Genomic DNA, 24,680 nt, shown 5'->3' on the forward strand with positions numbered 1-24,680 from the left:
AAAAAAGAAAACAAAAAGGAGGTATGGAGATAATTTGGGAATGTGACAGTCCAAAAATGGTGAGTACCAGAACTTGGGTGAAAGGAACAAAAACAGAATGAGTTTAAGAAGTATTTCAGAACTAGAAATGACAAGGTCTAGAGTGTGGGAGATAGAGATAGAATGAAGGTTCTACTCCGGGTGACTGTGAAGACAGAAATGCCATTAACCAAGATAAAAAAAATAAATACAGGGTGCACTGGTAGTTTAGTGGCTAGAATGCCCGCCTTTCATGCGGGAGACCCGGGTTTGATTCCTGGACCATGCAACCCCCCCCCCCCCCCCCCAAAAAGCCTGAGAGGTCAATAAAGGAATTTAGGTGTAGACAAGACATGCTAAGCCTGCAGGCTGGTGTGAAATTCTGTGGTAATATTCGAATAGGGAGTAAGAAACTGGTGTCTGTAGGCCAGAAAGATTTTTTTTTTTTTTTAAGAATTAATATGACATTTGAAACCACTTTTGATTTGAGGCATTTTGTCCTACGTTATTTTTATAAGCAATGCCATTGTGCCCTCATGTGAGGGCTAAACCAACCAGGCAGTACATAGCAGGATGATACAAAGGCAGTGTTGTCACACTGTACCTTTAATTGGCTCTTTTCTCCAATTTGCAATTTGGAAGAACGCAGACGCTGTTTAGTAAGGGTAGTGGGTACTAAGTTCCACTTTCAAAAGGCTCAGTATCACAGCACAATTGCCACTACGCTTTCCCTTAGAGTTTCATCAGGTCAAACCAAGAATTTTCAGGTCCTAAGATTTAAGCAACAGTAAAGGCAGTTGTGTGCAGATGGCCAAGCAAGAGAGAAATGGTGAAAACTTTCTGAAAACGATGCGCGAGGGGCTGAGTCTGTGATTACTGTCCCACAGCCGTCCCACTGGGTCTAAGTTCAAATCCACTTCTTCCCGTTTTATTACCAAAATGTCAGTTTGCTCGCGATTTTCTCTCATTTGTTAATGGATGACTGTTACACAAGACCCGAAAACAGTAATATATATTTAGTACTGCACCCGCACACTGGCCGCCTTCACTCAACCGAAACCCCAAAGCTCCTCATCAGTCCCACCAGCGCCGCTCCGCCCCGCCCAGGACCCCTAGATCTCGGCGTGGAAAGTGACTCTAAGTCTGCTTCCTCTCGCTTGGGATTTTGCGCCCGCCGTATCATTGTCTCTGTGAGCCTCCCAGCCTCCTTAGAGTTCCTTCTACCCGTGGCCCATTCTCTAATTCTGACATATCCTCTCATCCGGGAAGCGAAGGAAGTACGTCATCATTCATGGAAGTACGTCATCAGAGATCGCCCGCTGGGGGCCGCGCAGCGGTTCCCGAGATTCTGCCGCCAGAGTGTACCCGCTAGAGGAGCTCCGAGCACGAAGCAATTATCCGCTATTCCTCGTCGCCATGCAGGTGTCCTGCCTCAACGAAGTGAAGATTTACAGTCTCAGCTGCGGCAAGTCTCTTCCTGAAGTGAGTCATTACCAGTCCCCCTCACTCTCGTGCTCTTTGCCGTCCTTCTCGTGGCCGACCCTCTCTTCTCCTCTGTCTCTCTGATCTCTCTCTGATCTGGGTCCTGCCCGGTCCCCGACTCGGGGAGACACAGACGCGAGTGACATTGCCTCGGGGAGGCCCAGAGGCGAGTGACATTGCCTAGGGGAGCTGGTCGATACTGATAGACGAGGACCGTATGTCATCGCGCAAGAAGCTGGTGATCAGGTACGATGAGCTTTTCATGCATTTTTGTCAAGTTTTCCAAAACAAGAATGTGTCCCATTGGGCTTCCATAGATGTTCACAGCTGAATAATTTCAGTTTTCTCGTTTCTGAGATCACTGATTCTTTTTTCTTCTAGCTCCAATCTGCAGTTGAAATCCTCTAGGTTTTCATTTCATTTATTGTGGTTTTCAGCATCTCTGTGTGTCATTTATCTCTTTGAGCATATTAAAGATCATATATTTAAAGTCTTTGGTATATTCAGAGTCTGGTCCTCTTCATAGATAGTTTCTGAATTTTTATTTTGTTTCTTTGTATGGGCATCATTTCATGTCTTGGTCTTGTAATCGTTTGTTGCACATTGTACATTATAATATGTTAAGCCTGTAATTTAGTCTCTGAGCTGTCTGTTCCTTTAGTTTGTATCCAACTAATGAAGTGACAGATTTCCTTGAAAGCCAAGAGCTAACAAAAACAGACAAATCAATGAAAAAACATACCTTTCCCTGTCTTTGTAAATTGGCTCCTGCTGGTTGGTGCTGTCTTTCATAGTTTGGCTCTTATAACAAGAAGATATGCCTGAGACAGAAGTGTGGGATTCTCTCTGCTTTTCTGAGCATGCGTCTTGTTCTGGGCATACGCGCATTCCTGGCTTTAGGATTTTTCCCATTCTCCTGGAACCAAATGTTTCCCCTACTCCTTATAGAATAGACTCTGCCCCCCATTCCAAGGTGTTCTGTTATATGTCTTGTGCAAGTAATTCTTTGTTCCAGGCAGCTTTGATTTGATTTTGTCCTACACTGTTTTAGATGTCTGTAGGGTGCTTCTCGATGCAGGGCAAGTTCTGGTAGGAACTGTTTCTGTTCACTGGTAGGGTGGACAGAAACAAGTGTACTGGTTCAGTCCTTTATGCTGCCAGTCAATAGATTGACATTGACATGCAGTCACTCCTCCAGATCAGGGGTAGGATCCCACAGTGAGAGCACAGCCTGGCTCTACTTCTCACAGTGGAAGGGTTGCCCCATCAAGGGCGCCATGAGCGTCTCCTACCAGTTATGAGTTGTGTTTTCTTGATTCTGTGTCAGCTCAGTTAACTGTTTTTTGAAGCTTTGAAAAAGATGGCTCTGCCAGTCTTTTCTAGTTGTTCAAAGATTCTGGAACCCTGGAGCATTATCTTGGAACTCCCTGCCTTCGCACTTGGAATTCTCTCTGCTTGACTGTTTTTCTCCCAGTGATTCATGAGGTTTGCTTCCTTACATCTTTCAAATCTTTACTAAAGAGACACCATGGCCCACCCTAAGAGAAGCCTAATCTTGTTTAAAATTTTATTCCTTCCCCAGCACTCCCTAAACCTTCTTTCCTTGCTTTATTTTTCTCTATAGTAGCACATTATCATCTGGCATTCTAATTATTTTACTTGATTCTTTGTGTCTTCCCTCAGTTGAAAGAAGCTTCAAGAGGGTAGGGGATTTTTATTTTTGGTCGTTTTCTAATGCTTAAGCATGTTTGTATCCTCTTTAATTGTACAGGCTTGACCTTGGCCTTTGCTTCACTATTATTTTTTAGTTCACAAAGCATGGTCTGTGAGTCCCTGAAATTTCCAAAGACACAATCCGGAAGCCTGTGAAGACAGGCTGTTTTCACAATAGTGCTAAGATGTTATTACCTTTTTCACTGTTGACATTTGTTTTGATGATGCAAAAGCAATGGTGGATAAATCTATTGGCACCTTATGAATTAAAATAGTGACACCAGACTCTATTAGTGATCTTTGTATTCACTCCCATATACCTGCTGTTAAAAATAGGCTAGTTTTACTTTAGTGTCTTTGAAAAACATTGATTATTAATTTGACTAAATCTCAGTCCTGGAGTACAACTCATTTTAATATTCTGTGATGAAATAAGCATGCATGAAGCACTTCTGCATACCAAGCACAATGGTTGTCTTAAGGAAAAGCACTATGCAGTTGTTTGAGTTGCGAGCTAAATTAACTGCTGTTTTCATGAAATGCAGTTTTTACTTGAAAATATGACGTATTATAACAAACTGTTGTTATTCAGGCATTTTCTTGAAAATGAGCAAAGCATACCTGTCACTTCAGAGAAAAGCAACTGGCATTATTTGCTGCCAGTGATAAAATTTGCTTTCAACGGAAAATCAGAATTTTGGAAAACTTTTATACACCACCATGTTACAAAATCATACATCAGTAAAGATCCCTTCAATAATGCAATATATACCAATGAATATTTTTAAAAATTTTTGTGTTAACATATGTGCAACTTATCAACAAGTTGCCTATTTTGTTTGACCTACTCATGTAAGATCTAATTAGTCTTTTTAAAAAAATTTTATACAAAGAACAGTGAGGCACCTGTCTCGTGACTTAAGTCATCAGCATACCAGAGCGCTTTTGCTAAGTTTCTGATTAAATTATTTGGCAACGGAAAAGTACAGTTTTTATTAGCTATGGCTTTATATAATATAGAGAAGTTAACAACAGCTTTCTGTTCTTGGTGAACTATTTTTTTTTTTTACCTTGAGGTTTATTTGTGCCTATATCATACTGACACACTTTTTCTTGTGTGCTCACTTGTAGTGGTGTCATTTTATATGGAAACTCATGGATGAACTTTCCTTCTTTCTTGTTGTCACTGTGTTAGAGAATTTCTATTTTTTTAGGGTCCCAGGCTCCCATTTAGAAGGAAGTCTCAGTCCCCTCCCTTTTGCCCCAAGCTCTTTTGCTTAGGATATATGAATCAAGTTATTGTGTTGAATTGCCTCTTTCCTTGAATGTAACTTCCTGAGAAGAGGAAATCAAATCCTGGTTATTAGAGGGGAAGCCCTGCAATATACCTTTGTTCTGTTTGTGTTACATGGATATGAAAGAATATAATGAATGCCCAGAAGTTATACTTTTAAAGTTATACTATAATATCACCTTTAAATTAAACAGTACTTCCTAAAATAATATGAGAGCAATATAATCACAAAGGCTAGGATAAACTTATAGATCACTAGACTAGGTACAAAGGCAGGAGGAAAGCTCTGGCTCTAACTCAGGCTGTTCAGAAGCAGGCACTGCCCTACCGTCATGCTTACGGCCTTGAGTAGTAAGTCCACATGACCAGAGAGAGAGAGTCCTAAAGATTGTAATGCCATGTGTTGCAAAGGGCTGTAATTAGTGCTTGTGCTTTTAGAAATAACATATTAATTTGTTTGCTTTTCTTTTGATTCCTTTAGAGTAGGGTTTCTTAATTTTGACACAGTTGACATTTTGGGGTCTTTACTGTGCATGTAGGATACTTGGTAGCGTCCTGATACCTAGCCCCTAGGTGCTGGTGATATATCCTGTCCCACCCCACACCTGTGCGGTGTGACAACCAAATGTGTCTTCAGCAATTACCAAATGCTTCTGGGAGGAAGAATCCTTCTGTTTGAGATCCACGGCTTTGGGTAATGATCACTGACCTATGCTTTATAATTGGTACTTGTTTATTGCAGTAGAATTATGCTGCTTGCTGAACTAGGGTACTCTAAATTACAGAACAAAATCTAGTTTCAGTGAACATGACTTAAAAATGAGCATTTCCTTATTTTCCAGTGTAATTTAAAAAAATCTAGTTTTATTCTTTGTAATAATATATTTCTATTAGTTAACTTCTTCCTTCTAATTTTTGCTTTTTATTATTTCACTTAGAAAGATGAAGTCATTCCATATCTTAGTAATAATCTATAGTATTTGAGGCTTTAACTTTTTTAATATGAGCATATATTATTTTTGAAAGGAGAAAAACAATTTAGGGAAATTGGTTTTAAAATAAATCTCCTCATTTTCTTTAAGTGGCTTTCTGATAGGAAGAAGAGAGCATTGCAGAAGATGTTGGGGAGTATAAATTATTTTTCTACTTCAGCTGTAATGGTGGTCCATGTTATAATGCTTTTCACTCATTTATTGCTTTTGTATTTATGGGAAGGTTTATAAAAATGTAGGAGAATTAATATAGTGGCACATCAGCCCCACCCCCTCCCTGCACCCCTTTTCTTTCTTGAGAAGGCTGTGTTGTGGTTAATATCTTCTTGGTGGTATTTGATTTTACCCTACTTATAAGCCTCTTACTAGTGATGACAGAAAATATAAGACCCTGGATCAGAGATGAGGGACTTTATTATTCAAGGCACAGCAAGTAGCATAAGTGGAACTGAGTTTTTCCCAAGATTTGGAAGCACTGGGAAATTCTTGTACCTATTTTTTGTTGCTGTGACAGTTTTGTACACTTTGGCTTCCTATGGTATGAAATAAGGACTTAATGTTTAAAGCAATTGTTTGTTTTATCTCTTTTTAGATGTTCGTAGGAGAATTGAACTTATTCAAGATTTTGAAATGCCTACTGTTTGTACCACTATCAAGGTGTTAAAAGATGGACAGTATATTTTAGCAACTGGTAAGTGATCTTTTTGGTTATGATTTGTATACATTTCGTAGCAGGAAGTTTTATAATAGGAAAGGTCACTTCTTTTTTATCTTAACATTTTATTATAAACAATTTCAAATGTAGAAACTTGAAAAATTGTGCAGTGAACATTCATTGGCTGCTGAAACAAATAGCATAGAGTGAATTGGCTTAACAACAGGAATTTATTGGCTCATGGTTTGACACTAAGAGAAATCCAAAATCAAGGCATCAGCAAGGTGATTCTTTCTCCTCAAAGAGCCTTCATCCTTGACTTTTCTGTCAAATGGCAGTGCATATGGCATGTTGACTTTCAGCTACTGGCTGCTCCCCTTGGCTTCTCTTTTTGTGTCTAATTTCCTTTGCTTATAAGGACTTTAGCCCTATTGGATTAAGGCCCACCCTCATTCAATTTAGGCATACCTTAATTGAGTTTTTGGTTTTTAATAACATTCAAAAGTCCTGTTTAGAAATTGGGTCCTACCCACAGGACGAGGGGTTGGGACCTGAACATGCCTTTTGTTGGGGGTGGGGCATGATTCAATCCCCAACACTCACTACTTAGAATCTGCAATAAATATTTTCCCGTATTTGCTCTATCACAAATCCATTCATCTGCCGATCTCTTTATGCATCCAGTCTGTCTTGTTTTTTATTCATTTCAAAGCAGATATCAGTATACTTTACCCCTAAATACTCCAGCATATATTAACTAGAATTTATCATTGACTAGAATTCAGTAATCATTTTTTTCTTTTTTGAGGTGAAATTTATGTACAGTAAAATGCAAAGATCTCTATTTTTATTGATACATCTTCACATAGCATACAGTCCATCCAAAGTATACAATTAGTGGCTCACAGTATCATCACATAGTTGTGTATTCATCATCATGATCATTTTTAGAACATTTGTATCACTCCAGAAAAGGAAATAAAACGACAAAGAAAAAGCCCATGTATCCCTTACCCCTTACCCCTCCCTCTCATTGACCACTAGTATTGCAATCCACCCAATCTTTATTCCACCCCACTATTTGTTTATTTTTTAATGTTTTTTATTGATAAAACACAAACATACCACATTCTTAATGTACAAATATTTCATACATGGTGTACAGTCAGTGGCTCACAATATTATCACATGGTTATATATTTATCACCATGATCATTTTTTTGTATGTTTGCATCATTTCGGAAAAAGAAATAAGAAAGAAAAAAGAAAAAAACTCATACATGCCATGTCACCTACCTCTTCCTGTCATCCATAACTAGTGTTTCCACCTACCCAATTTATTTTACCTTTTTTCACCCCATTATGTTTACTTTTTATCCATATTTTTACTCATCTGTCCATACCCTAGATAAAAGGAGCATCAGACACAAGGTTTTCACAATCATACAGTCACATTGTAAAAGCTCAACAGTTTTAGGGTTCCCTCTAGCCACTCCGGTACATCTTAAACTAAAAAGGGATATCTGTGTAATACATAAATAGCTTCCAGGATAACCTCTCAATTCTGTTTGAAATTTCTTAGCCACTGTAATTTTATTTTGTTTCATTTCTCTTCTTCCCCTTTTGGTCAAGAAGACTCTCTTGATCCCATGTTGCCAGGTCCTGGCTCATCCCCATAGTCATGTACAACGTTACCAGGAAGATTTACCCCCTTGGGCGTCATGTCCCATATAGTGGAGGAGGGCAGTGAATTCACCTGCTGAGTTGACTTAGAGAGAGAGGCCACATCTGAGCAACAAAAGAGATTCTAAGGCATGACTCTTAGGCATAATCATAAGTAGGCTTAGCATTTTCTTTGCAGGAATATGTTTCAGTTTTAGACTGCCAGAGTTGCCAGAATGGAACACACCAGAGATGGACTGGCTTTTAATAGAAGGGGATTTATTTAGTTAAAAACTTACAGTTCTTTAGAAGAAAGGCAGCTAACTTTTATGTGAAGTTCTCTTTTATACGGGAAGGCACAGCACAATGTCTGCTGGTCTTCTTTCCTGGCTTCTGGGTTTAACCAACTTTTCCCAGGGCAATTCCTTTCTGTATCTCCAAACATCTGGGCTGAGCTGTGAAGTGCTGAGATGAGGTATGCTGAGCTGCTTGGACTGTGCTGTGTTGAGCTCTCTTCTGACCTCTCTTAAGCCTCCCACTAATTAAATTAAACATCACTCATTGTTGAAGGCACTCCCCTTAGCTGACTGCAGATGTAATCGGCCATAGATGAATTTCATATACTAATGGTTCAAGTTCACAGCAACAGAAGTAGGCACTATCACCTGGCTAAGTTGAACCCTGAACCTAACTACCACAGTTTCTTAGGGCAAGCCCCAAGATCCACTTATCAAATTGGTTGTCCCCACTGCTTGTGAGAATATCAGGAATTCCCCAGATGGGAAAGTCCAGTATTTCCTCCTCTCCTCTTAGTCCCTCAAGGGGGCTTTGCAAATACTTTTTCATTCTCTATTCAAATAACTCTGGGATGCATTGGGGTATCACATTAACCTGCACAAACCAACAAGATCTTAATCCCTGTTCAAGATTGCATGTAATTATGGTGTTTGAATAAGCTGACCACGCAAGTCAAATTAAATAATGTGCTACCAAAAATATAAATTTTGCACCAAATAAACATCCCTTCCTTTGGTCTTACCCAGAAGTTGAAGTTTTAAAATAGTCAATATCATCCTTTCCCCTGATTTCCTTTAGTCCTATCAAGATCAGCTTCATTCATATCTTTAGTTGAAGTCTAATCACTTTTTCAAATTTTTAAACATTTCCTGTATGGGGTGATGCTGATTTTCATCGCTTCAGAGCTCTAATTGAGTCTCAGGTGTCACACAAATATCCAAAGTTCCAGGGAATAACCAGGTTATTCACAAATGGCTCAGCATCTCAGAATTTAGAAATAAGAGTTACAACTCTGAAATAGATGTGACTGCTGTAAGAGCTTACAATCTGTGAACCTTTACAGTAGGATTCACTGATAACCCATGCTCTTAATTTCAGTTCTCTGAGTTTGTATATTATAGTTAGTCCTGAAATGGAAAGATCTTAAGTGTGCTATTTTCGTGAGATTTTTTTGATTTTTAAATTTATTTTTAGAAGGGCAAGAGGGGTGGGCATCCTGAGCCAAGGCCCTTTCTTTTTTTTTTTTGAATGGGCAGGTACTAGAAATCGAACTTGGGTCTCTGGCGTGGCAGGCAAGAACTCTGCCTGCTGAACCACTGTGGCCTGCCCTTAATTTTTTTTAAACATAACAAACAAACACAAACATTCTTAACATATGATCATTCCATTCTATATATAAAATCAGTAATTCACAATATCATCACATAGTTGTATATTCATCATCATGATCATTTCTCAGAACATTTGTATCAGTTCAGAAAAAGAAATAAAAGGAAAACAGAAGAAAGTTCATACATACCATACCCCTTACCCCTCCCTTTCATTGATCACTAGCATATTTTGATGAATTTTGATAAATGCATGTAACTGTGTAACCCAAAGCCCTAAAAAGATATGGAACATTCAACCCCCAAAATTCCTTCATACACCTCTCAAATTCTTGCTCCCACCCACACAGAGGCAGCTATGCTTCCCACTTTTTTCACCATAGACAAGTTTAACTTGCTTTAGAATTTTATATAAATGCAGTTATTCTTTTTGTGCAGGGCTTATTCAATAAAGGATATTGTGTTTGATTCATCTGCAGCGTTTCATGTATCAGTAGTTTGTGTTTTTTTTAATTACTAAATAGTATCCCACTGGATGAATATATCACAGTTTATTTATCCATTCTTCATTTGGTGGACACCTGGCCTCTTCATTTTTTGGCTGTTATTAATAAAGCACATGAACAACTTTGTACAAGTCTTCTTTGTGGACATATGGTTTCATTTGTCTTTGGTAAATACCTAGGAGTAGAATTATTGTGTTATAGGATGGGTGTGTGTTTAGGTTTAAAAGAAAATTTTTTTTAAGTAGAGTCTTTGGAGAAAAATCATGCAGAAAGTACAAAGTTCCCTTATTACCCCCTGCTTACACACACAGTTTTCCTTCATTGTAACATTTTGCATTAGTGTAGTGCCTTTGCTGCAATCAGTGAAACAATTGTGTGTTTAAATTTATGAGAAACTGCCAGAACTTTTCCAACAGTGAGTGAGAGTTCCAGAAAAGTTACTTTTAACATAGTTTTTAAATTATAATGTACTAATATCTTTTACATCTCTAGGATTTTACATTAAGAATATTTATCACTGTCAAAAACCATGACACATAGGGAACATTTTATGTTATAATTTAAGAACAGTATTACCCAACCATTTTTGGTTGTGATTTTGGTTTGTATGTCCTGTGTGTTGTCCATATACACTTTTTCGCTGTTTTAAGAGTATTTGTCTAGGGTGGTGCAGTGATAGAATGCTTGCCTTCCATGCAGGAGACCTGGATTCAATTCCTGGACCATGCCCCCCCCCCCCCCCCCCAAAAAGAGTATCTGTCTATATCCCTTTTCCATTGACTTTCATATTTGATAGAACATTATATACATACACATGCCAATCTCATTATTCTATGTTAATGGTGTTAATACCTACACATTTCTTAGTGTACAGTCTTATGTTTAGGTGCAGTAAGGAGCATGAGGAAATCCAGTATATGTGGATACGCTAAGTCCATTTTGAGAACTAGAAGGAATTTAGAGTGTAATTCATTTTTTTTCATCTTACAGATATAATCAGTGGCTTTTTCAAACTCACAGATCTTGTACTTAACAGAACTGAAATACAAAGTAAAAAGAGGTTAAATAATTCTGAAATTATTCTGTTCTTTAAAAGATTATCCTTTACTTTCAGGCAAAATTCATTGCTTTCCTTTTCATTCAGAACTTTATGTTTTTTATATTTAAAAAGAATATTAAATAATAGTATATGAAATGCAGCTAGTGTAACTGAAGAACTGAAGTTTTAATTTTGATTTATTTAAGTAGTCACTGATAATACTAGCTACCGTATTGGATGGTATAGTTCTTAGAATTCAGAGTCCTTCTGGTTCAATTCTTCTTGAGTGTCCTTTTTCTGGTATTGGTGGGGGAAGTGGACTTGGGGTGTCACTTACTTCTTTATTTAATACAATAGTGTTTTTTTCTTTTGATCTCTTCCTACTTCTGTTTCAGATTGCCGTCAGTGTTTTAGACCCTGTGACTAAATTAAAAACTTGAGGTGCACGGATGGTTTAGTGGTACAATGTCTGCCTGTCATGGGTTCGATTCCTGGCCCATGCACCCCCCCCCAAAACGAACAAACAAACAAACAAACAAACATTGAATAAGATATGATCCAGCCCTTGAAGAAAGTTTAGTCTGGTTGGGGAAATAAACTATCAAAAGGAATGAACTAAAGAAATGTGCTGAGTATTGATTTGTAATTAAACTAAGCAGCCTCTTGGTTCCTTTTGGAAGCATTAGATTTATGATCATGCCATATAGCATTCTATTCTTAGGGCATCTTTAGTCTTATTAATTTTTTTGTTTTTTTTTAGTCATTAATTTTTGTGGGTGAAAGAGCAAGATAAATCCAGGGGCTGCTTTTACTTATATTTCTATTTTTTTTGGTCAGTTTTGTTTCCTGTTGGCTGAAGTAATACATGTAAATCCTTACGACAACACAGAAATATAAACAAAACAAAATATCAAAAATAAACAAAAAAGGAAGTGAAGGTTCTATATATACTGACAATTTTGCATGTAGCCTTTCAGGTCTTTTATACATACCACATACTTGGACACACACACATACATACACATCCCTCCCACAGATCTATTAAAATTGTCAAATTGTCATCATACAGTAGTTGGCCATGATATATATATATATATATATATATATATATATATATATATATATATATATATAATTTTTTTATTGTATAGTATGACATATATACAAAGCAAAGAAATAAAAAAGCAACAGTTTTCAGAGCACTCTTTAACAAATACTTACAGGACAGATACCAGAGTTTGTCACGGGCTACCATATGAGCCTCTCAGATTTTTCCTTCTAGCTGTACCAGAATATAGGAGGCTAGAAGGCTTAAATATTTTTCTATCACCATAATCGACTTTTTTCCCTTCTTTTTTGTGAAAAATAATATATATACAAAAAAGCAATAAATTTCAACGCACAACACCACAATTAGTTGTAGAATATATTTCAGAGTTTAACATAGGTTACAATTCCACAATTTTAGCTAGCTGCTCTAAGATACTGGAGACTAAAAGAGTTATCTGTTTAATGATTCAGCAGTCATATTCATTTGTTAAATCCTATTTTCACTGTATAACTCCACCATCACCTTTGATCTTTCTATCCCTCTCTTTAGGTGTGTTTGGGCTATGGCAATTCTAACTTTTTCATGTTGGAAGGGGCTGTCCATAATATGGGGTAGGGAGATGGAGCTATATGATATTTTGGAGAGGCTGGGCCCTCTAGGTTTCTAGACTTATCTGGTCCAGGGACCCATTCGGAAGTTGTAGGTTTCTGGAAAGTTTACTTTAATATATGGAACCCTTGTGGAATCTTATATATTCCCCTAAATATTCTTCAGGATTGGCTGGAATGGTCCTAGTTGGGGTCTGGCAGGCTATGATAAGTAGTGAGGTCTAACTGAAGCTTGCATGAAAACAACTTCCAGAGTAGCCTCTCAACTCTATCTGAACTCTCTCCGCCACTGATACATTATTAGTTACACTTCTTTTTCCCCTTTTGTTCAGGATGTAATTGTTGACCCCACAGTGCCAGGGCTGGATTCATCCCTAAGAGTAATCTCTTATGTCACCAGGGAGGGAAACTCAGCCCTGGATGTGATGTCTCATGTAGAGGGAAGGGCAGTGATTTCACTTGCAGAGTTGGGCTTAGAGAGAGTGAGTTGGTGCATGATATATTGATTGTTTTTTTTTTTAACTTCCCTTTTTAAATGAGATCTTGTGTTTTGATTGATGCTGTTAAGCTTAGGATTACCTCATTCTTTTCTCTTGAAAATGTCCTTATTGGTTTAAAGAGTTCATTGATTTCTTTTCCTGATTCCAAACATGATAAACATATAAAAAGCAAACATTACAGAAATACATGGCCTATGAAAGTCCTCCAACTTCTTTCTACACAAAATACTAACATTATTATTTAATTTTACAAAAATAAGATCATATAGATACCATTCTGCCATGCTTACTAGTGCTCTCCCTGCACACTGTTACTTTTGTTGTACATTTCAACAGCTCTCCTTGTCAGGAGTTACAGACTGTGTCATCCTCTTTCTGGGCCTTATAGTATTCCAGTGTGGACATGGTGTTATTTAACCATTTCTCTACTGCTGGACATTTTATTTGCTTTCAGGTTTTGATTATTTATAGACAGTGCTGCAGTGAACATTCTTCATGTCTTTGATATACTGTGAGTGTGTTTCTGCAGGATAAATTTGTCTATAAGTTAGAATACAGAGCTAAGGTGAATAAACATCATATATTTTATGGATATTACCAGATTGTCTTCTAAAGTTGTATCGGCATACCAGTAGTGTATGAGAATACTTATTTTCCAGTACCCTCACCAGCACCACATATTAGCCATTTTTTTAATGTCTGCGAGTCTGATAGACAAAAAATTGTTCACTGGTTTAACTTTGTAAGCTTATTAGTGATATTTATTAGTTATTGATATTTCATTTTTTATTACTTATTGATACCCTTTTCCCATTTTCTCCTTGGGATGTTTGGGAGGAACTGCTTTTAAATGCTTTTACTTTGATATGGCTATAATTAATCCTGCCTAGCTCTGAACAAAAAGTATAGTCGAGATGTGCTCAGTATATTGGCTGTGTGCGGGGTATTGGCTATGAAAAATTTGTCCTTAAGTTTTCACATAATATTAATTTTTTTATAGGAACATATAAACCTCGGGTTCGATGTTACGACACCTATCAATTATCCTTGAAGTTTGAAAGGTGTTTAGATTCAGAAGGTGAGTGAGAAGTTAGATTTGAATTCATGAGATTAACTTACTGTATTTGACTGCTTTTCTACTTTTTAAAATGGGAATGAATGGTGTAAATTAAAATGGGAATGGGTGGTGTATACTTAGCAGCTTATAATGACATCCATTTATTAGCTCAGAGTTCTGTTGGTCATAAATCTGCAGAATCTGCTGTCTTCTCTCAGGATGTCACAAGGCTGAAATGAAGGTGTCAGCTGGGCTGCATTCTTAGCTGGGGCAGCTGGGAAAGATTTTGCTTCCAAATTCATTCAGGTTGTTGGCAGAGTTCAGTTCCTTGTGGTTGTAGCACTGAGCTCCCCATTTCCTTGCTGGCTGTTGGCTTGGGCTACTTTCAGCTTCTAGATTCTGTCACCCCTCCATCTTCAGGCCAGCAGTAGCTCCAGTTTTTCTTGTTCTTCTCCCTCTGCTGCCAGCCCAAGAAAACCTCTTGTAAAGGACTGATGTGATTAGATTAAGCGCATCCTGATGACCTCCCTTTGCATTATAATGCAGTTTAATCTACGGAGTGGTGTTTCATTAGATTCACAAATTCTAGCAGATTTTCTAAGAGGAGGGGGTTGCACAAGGCAGAGGTCGTTGGGGGTCATTCTTAGACTTCTGTTTACCACAGGTGACAAGTAAAATGGGAAGTTTCATGTATTTTTTATCATTTGGTAGTGTTTGGGACTGAGTTAGTTGAATTATAAGCATATTTCCCTAACTCACCCTCTGCTTTTTGAAAACAGTGTCCCACTAATAACAGCGGTTTTAGTTCTTTATTTTCTTTTGCAGGGGTACTATATGGGATAAAAAGCTATTGTTATCTTTTTTTAAATGGCAATTTTTTATTGTTTCTTAATGTACATTTGAAAATCTTGTCTTAAAAATTAGTTTATTTTGAACATCTCAGGAAAATAGTGGAAGTATATAAAAGTAACTATATTTTTTGAATTTACCTATTTTTTAATTGACTTCAATTCTGCAGACAGTCTAGTTGATCTGTACTGAGAAATTGTACCTTAACTTTCCGTTTGGTACTTTGGTAGCATTATAATATGGAAATTTTATTCTTGTTTTTGGCAGGACCAAAAATTAGTTTAGAGTCCTTTGCATTGTTGCATTTTTCATTAAAACCCCTCCTTGATAATTATGTTTTTTCCTGTTACTTCTTGTTTTTCAGTTGTCACCTTTGAAATTTTATCTGATGACTATTCGAAGGTATGTTTGATAGAATTGTTTTGTAATGGCTATATTCAAGAAATAAATGTGTGGAATTGTATATTGATAATTATTTTTGTGATGTTCCTGTTAAACGTGACTATGTAGTAAGATATAAGGAAACATTTTCTATTAATATATTTTCAGTTTGTAACGTGATACTTAGTATCCTTTAAAACAATGGTGATAATGATAAGCTCTGGCCAACCTGATATTGGAAAATTAGTCCTTCCATATCATATGGATGATATATCATATATGAAATTGTCAAGAATTGGTAGCAGTCATCTCTTTTAGACCTTTATTTCTAGGTTTTTGGTTCTGATTATTATATTAAAAATAGATTTATTTCCCAGGTTGCTTTCATTTTCTTATTCAGATATGAAAAGTAAAATAGCAGTGCTGTATGTTAAATTTTCTTTTTTTTTTGTTTCTTTTGTTTTTCTTCTCTTTTTTTATTAGAGAAGTTGTAAGTTTATAGACAGATCATGCAAAAAATACAGAGTTCCCACATATCCCCTCCTATTATTTACATTTTGCATTAGTGGAGTGCCTTTTGATAAAAGAGTATAATTATAGTTGTACTTTAACTGGAATCCATAGTTTGCATTAGTATTCACTGTGCTATATAGACCTATGTTTTCTTTTTAATTTTTTATTGTAATATACATAAAATAAAAATTTCCTCTTTTAACCACATCCAAATATATAATTCAGTGATGTTGATTTCATTCAACATCATCCATTACCCAAACTGTTACATTGCTAGAATAGAAAAACTATACTGATTAAGCATTAACTCCCTATTTTCTACCCCCAGTGTGGCCCCTAGTAAACTGTATTCTTGTTTCTGACTTTATGATTTTACTCATCCTAATTATTTCTTATCAGTGAGTTAATATAGTATTTGTCCTTTTGTGTCTTGCTTATTTCACTCGACTTGAGTTCTTCAAGGTTAATCCATGTTGTCACATGTTTCAGAACTTCATCCATTCATCAGTTGATGAATTCTTGGGTTACTTCCATCTTTTGGCAATTGTGAATAATGCCATTATGAAGATTGGTGTGCAAATATCTGTTTAAGTCCCCCTTTCAGTTCTTTTGGTACATGCCTAGAAGTGGAATTGCTGGGTCATATGGTAGTTTAGAACTAACTTTCTGAGCAACTGCCGAATTGTTTTTCACAGTGGCTGCACCATTTTACAGTCCCACCAACAAAGAACAAGTGTTCCTATTTCTCTGAATCGTCCAACATTTATTTTCCATTATTTAATAGTAGTTATTTTGGTGGGTGTGAAAAGGTATCTTATCGTGGTTTTGATTTGCATTTTGTTAGTGGCAAATGATGTTGAGCATTTTTTCATATTCTTTGTGGCCATTTATAGATCTTCTTTGGAAAAACGTTTATTTGAGTCTTTTGTCCCTTTTTAAATTGGGTTGTTTGTCTTTTTTATTGATGATTTTAGAATTTCTTTATATAGTTTGTATAGTAAACCCTTGTTGGATATGTAGTTTTCAAATATTTCTCCCATTCGGTAGGAAGCCCTTTTATTTTCTCAGTAAAAGTCTTTTGATGTGTAAAAGTTTTTAATTTTGATCAAGTCCCAATTAATCTATTTTTTCTTTTTTTGCTTGTGCTTTTGATGTAAAGTCCAAGAAGATATAACCTTACACGAGGTCCTGAAGCTGCTTAGTTATTTTTTCCTTTAGGAATTTTTAGGTCTTTCATCCATTTTCATTTAATCTTTGTGTATAGTATGAAGTATGTAGGTATCTTCCTTAACAAGTTAACAAGCAGTGGGGACGAAACCATGGTCCCTTTCTTCATGCCTACATCATCTGTTACTCCCTTCTTCCCCTGTTATCACCATTAAATGCGCTAAAAAAAGAAATATTGACCCAAAGAGGTCTCTATTTGGTCACTGTTCAATGCCCCCTCAGCCTCTGACCTGAGGAAAAAAATAAATCTGGTCCTTCACTTAACACCCTTCACTGCAAAAGGGGACCCGCTGGTTGCACGTGCGTGTAAGTCTGAGTGTGGAAATGTTTATCTCAAAAACATTCCTTCCTTCATTTATTTGAATGTAGATATCCAGTTTTCCCAGCCTCGTTTGTTGAAGATAGGACTTTTTCCAAATGAAATGGACTTGGCGTCCTTGTCAAAATCAACTGGCCATAGATGTGAGGGTATATTTCTAAATTGTCAACTCCATTCCACTCTTCTGTCTGTCCTTGTGCCAGTACCATGCTGTTTGACCACTGTAACTTTGTAGAATTTTTTTTTTTTTTTTTTTTTTTTTTTTTCTTTTGCATGGATAGGCACCAGGAAGCAAATTTGGGTCTCCGGCATGGCAGACCAGAACTCTGCCTGCTGAGCCACTGTGGCCCACCCTGTAGTAACTTTTAAAACTGAGAATTGAGTCCTCCAACTTGGTTCTTCATTTTCAAGATGGTTTTGGTTATTTTGGGCCCTATTCCATATAAATTTGATAATTGACTTTTCCATTTTGGCAAAGAGTGCTGTTGGAATTTTGATTGGGATTGCATACAATCTATAATTGCTTTTGGTAGAATTGACATCTTAATGATATTAAGTTTTTCAATCAATGAACATGGAAAATCTTTCCATTTATTTAGGTCTCCTTTGTTTTCTTTTAGCAATATTTTGTAGTTTTCTGTGTGTAAGTCCTGTACTTCCTTGGTTGAATTCATTCCTAGATATTTGATTAATTGTTATTGTAAGTAGAATTTTGGTCTTGATTTCTTTTTCAAATTGTTCATTACAAGCGTGTAGAAACCTTTTTACTTTTTGTGAGTTGATCTTTTACCTGGCATCCTGATGAATTTGTTTATTAGCGCTGGTAGTTTTCATGTTCATTTTTCAGGATTTTCTAGATACAGGGTAATGCTATTTGTAGCTATGGAAAGTTTTACTTCTTCCTTTCCATTTTGAATGCATATTTTCTTTTCTTTCCTAACTTATGACAAGAACTTCCAATACAATGTTGAATGACAGGACAGTGAATATCCTTGACTTGTTCCTGATCTTACAGGGAGAGCCTTGAAACTTTTACCATTGAGTATGATATTAGCTGTAGAGTTCATTTATGGCCCTTAGGATGTTGAGAAAGTGCCCTTCTTTTCCAAATTTTTAATAAGAAGTGTTTTTGGATTTTGTCAAATGCCTTTTCTGCACCAATAGAGATGATCATGTTGTTTTCTTCCTTCATTCCATTCATATGGTATATTACATTAATTGCTATTCTTATGTTCAACCACCCTTGCATACCAGGGATAAATCCCTCTTGAACATAGTATATGTAATTCTTCTTATGTGTTGTTGAATTTGGTTTGCTGGTGTTTTGTGGAGGAGTTTTGCATCTATATTCATAAGGGATGTTGTTCTGTAATTATCTTTATTTGTGGTATCTTTCTTTAGTTCTTGTAAGAGGGTGATGTTGGCCTCGTAGAATGAATTAGGGAACTTTGCCCCTTCTTCAATTTTGGGAAGGTTTGAGCAGGATTATTATTGATTCTTCTTGAATATTTGGTGAAATTTACCAGTGAAGCCATCAAATGCTGGGCTTTTCTTGTGAGGTTTTTGATTACTGATTCAGTCTTCTTCCTAGGTCTGTGAAGAGCTTTTTGAGTTAGTGTAGATGGTTTTTGTTCTTTTAGGAATTTGTTCGTTTCATGTACGTTGTCCAGTTTATTGGGTACAGTGATTTAAAGTTCCTCTTAATTCTTTTATTTTCCTGTGGGGTTGGTAGTAATGTCACCCTTTTCATTTTTTATTTATTTGTGTCCACTTTCATTCTTTCTTTCTCTAGCTAAAGAGTTCTCAATTTTATTGATCTTTTCAATGGACCAACTTTTGGTTTCATTAATTCTGTTTTTTTAGTTTCCAGTTCTTTTTCTAATTCATCCAGATGTGCAGATAGGTCTTTGGTTTTAGCTTTTTCTTCATGTGTTAGTGTAAGTGTTTAGGACTGTAATTCTCAGGACTGCCTTCACTGTATCCCATAAGTTTCTATTTTTTTAAGCAATTTTATTCACCCACCATGCACTCTATCCTAAGTGTACAGTTCACTACTAACAATTCACTACTAATCCTGTAAATGTTGTGGTGTATTCTGAAACCGTTCATAGCTAAGCAGATTTTTCTCTTTTCTTTCTTTATTTGGTACCATGAATTCATCTTTTGACTGTTTGTGATCATTTTCAGTAGTTAATAAAGTTCTTATTCAGTTTTTTTTTTTTTTTTTAAAGGAAAGACAGAGAGAAGGAAGGAAGGATAGAAGGAAGGAAGGAAGGAGGAAAGGGAAACATTTTTAAACATTTTCTTGTTTTATTGTATTCTGTTTCTCCGTTTTTGTTACATGGGGTGGGGCCGGGAATCGAACCGAGGTCCTCCGGCATAGCAGGCAAGCACTTTGCCCGCTGAGCCACCGCGGCCCGCCCCTTATTCAGTTTTAAATGAAAACTTTTTCTGTAATGTCAAATGTCATCTTCAAGGCAATTTAATTTTCTTAGTTGACATAGCTTTATGATGACTTCAGTTCTGGAAACTATGGGCTATAGTTTAGCCTTTTGCTTATGGTGGTCATTTTTCATTTGTTTTGGAACGTGTAATTTTATGATCTATTTTCTCTAAACATTGATAAATTTGCTTTACAACCATCAGATTGTAAAGATACCTTTCTAATACATTCAAGTTAAATTTATGTAAGTTTACTAGAGCCTGTGTGAAAAATGTAGAATTATTGAAATGGGAATTTACTTGTTGAGTTTACTGTGCAGTGCTTTACTTTATAAAATGTTGGCACCATAAAATGAAGGACATTTGCTGAAGGTTTTTCAATTAAAAGTTAAAATTTGCGGAAAACAATCTGTGATGCGAAAAGGCATTAAAAAACCAGTAGAGAGGGCGGGCAACGGTGGCTCAAGTGGCAGAATTCTTGCCTGCCATGCCAGAGATCCAGGTTTGATTCCCAGAGCCTGCCCATGCCAACAAGAAAACAATAGAGAGGCAGATTGTGTATGTGTTGTGTGTGTGGGGGGAAAGGGTAGGGTGGAGGGATGGATTTAAGGAGAAAAAGAAGGCAGATGAGAGAGAACAGATTTGTTTTTTTTTTATTTTTTTGTTTTGTTTATTTTTGCTTTGCCTAGTTTAATGATAGTGATGAAACAGATACTTTACCTGGAAACCTGAACCAACTAATTTTCTTGTCTCATTTTCAAATTGTCTTCTTACATAATGATAGATATATTGAATTTCATTCACAGCAAGGCTTTTATTACAAAACCAGAATACCAAAGTTTGGGAGAGATTTCTTGTACCACTGCCCATTCTGTGACTTGTACTTTGTTGGTGCAAGGTATTGGATTTCATCACTCTGTTTTCTTCTTTCCACTTCCCTAAAACAATTTGTTTCTTAAATATCTTTCACATTTTGATTATTTAAATAAATTACTTAAAAAAAATAATTCAAAGTGACACATGGTTATTGTAAAAACCTTGGAAATAAGGGATAAGCAAAAACAAAACAAGTCTATTGCCTCCATATTGGTACATTTTATAATTGGGATCATAACATGCTGTTTTTTTGTTTGTTTGTTTGTTTGTTTTTATTAATTAAAAAAATTAACTAACACAACATTTAGAAATCATTCCATTTTACATATACAATCAGTAATTCTTAATATCATCACACAGATGTATGATCATCATTTCTTAGTACATTTGCATCGATTTAGAAAAAGAAATAGCAAGACAACAGAAAAAGAAATAAAATGATAATAGAAAAAAATAAAAATAAAAAATAAAAAAAATAAAATGTATATAAAAAAACAAAACAAAAACAAAAAAACTATAGCTCAGATGCAGCTTCATTTAGTGTTTTAACATAATTACATTACAATTAGGTAGTATTGTGCTGTCCATTTTTTAGTTTTTGTATCCAGTCCTGTTGCACAGTCTGTATCCCTTCAGCTCCAATTACCCATTATCTTACCCTATTCCTAACTCCTGATGGTCACTGTTACCAATGACATATTCCAAGTTTATTCTCTAATGTCGTTTCACATAACATGCTGTTTTAACACCTCGTTTGACTTAATAAGATATGTCGTTTTTAATGTTAAAAATATCTTCGGTAGTTACATATCCCAGCGGTTGAAACAGGAAATATGATGGGAAATAGTCAACCCTGTTTAACATAGTCCTTTTACCTTAATTTATTAAACATGATGTTTAGATTTTTTTTTAATTTTCCAGATTTCTGTTTATTTTCCAGTACTTCTAGCTTCTGCTTTATGTTTGTTTCAACATCAGTGACCAGTTTGTGATTAAGGCTGTTTGTGGTTCATGGGCTCTGGTTAAAAGAAACTTGGTGGAGGAGTTTAAATAAGAGTATGTTCCCTGTCTTTAGTTGGCTAAAAGAGTATAGCTCCGAAGTGACTGGCTCATTTTAAATTATATCTTTGACTTTTATTGGCTTGGTACTAAAAGAATGGCCACAGAGATGTGGATAACTTAATAGGGTAATATTGTTTTGGAGTTAGTTTCTTAGTTATATTGCTTGGAGTATTTTTAAACTTTTATTCTTAAATGCTAAATTTTTATGATTGTAAAAAATACATACTCACTTCAGAAAATTGGGAAAAATGGAGAAAAGAATAAAGAAGAAAAGATAATCACCCAAGATTTTAGAACTTAGAAAAACCCTAATTAGTATTTTATTTTTTTTCCTTCTAGTCCTTTCTTATATGAATCTTGCTTTTTTACTTGCTATTATAATGAACATTCTCTGGGTTATTTTGTGAATAGCATTCTATTCTGATTTCATAATATTTCCTTGGCACATGAATGATTTAAATCAGTTTTATAGACTCACAAATAAACTGATTGTTTTTAGGTTTAGAATATATTTTATATCAGTTTTGTAAAGGGATTCAATGCCTTATGAGTGATATATTTGTAAAAATAATTTTTACTTACAGAAAAGCCATTGTAGTTTACCAGAGTTTTAACTTTGTTACTTTGTAGCTCTGAGGTTTACAGATTAAACCTAGAACAAGGACGGTACCTGAATCCTCTACAAACTGATGCTGCGTGAGTATTTTTAGTAATACTGCCATATTTATTTTGGCCAGGAGATGGAGACAGATGCTCAGTTTCTTAGGAAATAACATATTAATGTTAGCAAAGAACATTTAAGCCACCTAGTTAAAAAGAGTACCACTAAGTTTTCTCTGAAACAAACAAAAATTCACTGATGATCTAGTGATTTCTTTCAAATTTTAATTTAAAGAAGTTCTAAAATATACTAATAACTTCAGAAACATACTTTAAAAATCTAAGCTACTTTTTTTTTTTTTTTGGTAGTGCTCTTAAAGTTTTCATTAATGGCTTTGCTTTCTGGTGGAGAAATTTTGAATTAACTTTGAGTGCTACTTTTTAATTTTAATTTTTATTTTGCTAACTGACATTTAAGGTTTTTCCAGTTTTTCTTTTATTATATATTCTATACTTTTGAATGTGTTATAATATAATTAATAGAGTGAAAGCACTTAGTATATGCCAGTCATCTTTTTAAACATTTTTTTTTATTGTGAAGAATAACATATATACAAAAAAAAATTATTTTTTTCATGGACAGGCTCTGGGAATCGAACCTGGGTCTCCGGCATGGCAGGCAAGAATTCTGCCACTGAGCCACCTGTCATACCACCCTCCGAGTACATTTTAAACAAGTAATTATACAACAGATTTTAAAGTTTGGTATGAGTTACAGTTCCATGAGTTTTCCTTTTTTCTTCTAGCTGTTCCAAGACACTGGAGACCAAAAGAAATAGCAATATATTGATTCAGCAGTCATATTAATTTATTAAATCCTATCTTCTCTATTATACTCTTCCTTCTTTTTTTCTTTTTTGTGAAAAATAACATATATACAAAAAAAAGCAATAAATTTCAAAGTACATCACAATAATTAGTTGTAGAACACAACAGATTAGTTGTAGAAATGTGTTTACAATTCCACAATTTTAGGTTTTTATTTCTGTGTGCTCTAAGGTACTGGAGGCTAAAAGAGATGTCAATATACTGATTTAGCACTCATATTCATTTGTTAAACTCAACCTTCTCTGTATCGCTCCATCATCACCATTAATTTTTATGCCAGTCATTTTTTAGTCATTTTACATCTGCTAACTCATTTTAATCTCACAGTAAATTTTGATGATAGGTACTGTTATCATGTCCGTTTTATAAATAGAGCTGCTGAAGCTCAGAGAGATTAAGTAGATTGCCCATAGCTAGATAAGTAGTAGAACTTGGTTACTTCTTGTCTATGAATATGAGGAGCTTTATTGGATTTTCCTTTTCACTTTGTGAGGGTATCTTCTGTACTCAGGGGTCTATGCTGAGCGTTTTACAGTTCTTTTCACTTAACCCTCAGAGCAACTCAATGAGATAGGCAAAATATCCATTTTACAGAAGAAGAAATGGGGTTTGAATCAATGTATTCAACTCAGGCTAGTCCCAGGATTATCATAGTCATAGTCAATACCCTTTCAAGAATGCTTCCTTGCCTAGGAAGAGAATTGAGAAAATGGAATAAACCTTTATTCTCATGGCCATAGAATAGTGTTTGCTTCATGTGGCCAGAATAGTATCACCCTGGAGAACAGAAGCTCTGCCTTCTGAGAATCAAACATTTGACTCTTTTATGCCTTGGTGTTCACCATTTGCAGATGAGTGAGAGCGGGTCTGCATATGTTGTCTCCCACAAAATTTGGACTGACTGTTTATTCAGAAGGTTTTTGACTACTGTTCTCCCCCTATTATTGAATACTGTTCTCCCCCTAATGTACATGCTAACTAATACTTTACTTTTGTTGCGTTACTATTTTAGGGAGAATGTTTGTGATATAAATCTTGTGCATGGCTTGTTTGCCACAGGAACAATAGGGGTATGCACACATTGTCTTTAGTTTTTTTAAAAATATTTGTTTTACATTCAGTAATGTTTAGAGCTTTAGTTAAAGACAGTGTTGCTTGGTTCTTTAGAGCAGGTGCTAAATAGGTGACACCCACTGGTTTGCCTTTTGTATGGAATATTTGCCTTTCCATAGGAAGACACAGCTGCAGACTGTGCCCCATCATGCCTCTGATTTGGCATAAATACACGGATCATTGGAAACTAGTTGGAAAGGGCTAAGTG

General features: G+C 35.7%; 1 protein-coding gene across 5 annotated transcripts in view; it reads left to right on the top strand.

Moving 5' to 3' along the window:
• Window positions 1–1,319: 1,319 nt before the first annotated feature.
• Window positions 1,320–24,680, top strand: part of LOC143677333 (nucleolar protein 10-like) — an 82,813-nt gene continuing 59,452 nt past the window's right edge. For 4 of the 5 annotated variants that reach the window (XR_013172512.1, XR_013172513.1, XM_077153194.1 and 1 more), the window contains exons 1-4: window positions 1,320–1,500; window positions 6,092–6,190; window positions 14,146–14,223; window positions 15,416–15,453. Coding sequence is in view for 3 of the 5 variants with exons in the window: in XM_077153194.1 (XP_077009309.1) it covers window positions 6,130–6,190; window positions 14,146–14,223; window positions 15,416–15,453 (177 nt within the window). In the remaining 2 variants the exon portion in view is untranslated. The other variant, XM_077153195.1, reaches the window with a different exon arrangement.

This window comes from Tamandua tetradactyla, chromosome 3, assembly GCF_023851605.1.
Source record: "Tamandua tetradactyla isolate mTamTet1 chromosome 3, mTamTet1.pri, whole genome shotgun sequence".
Taxonomy (NCBI): domain Eukaryota; kingdom Metazoa; phylum Chordata; class Mammalia; order Pilosa; family Myrmecophagidae; genus Tamandua; species Tamandua tetradactyla.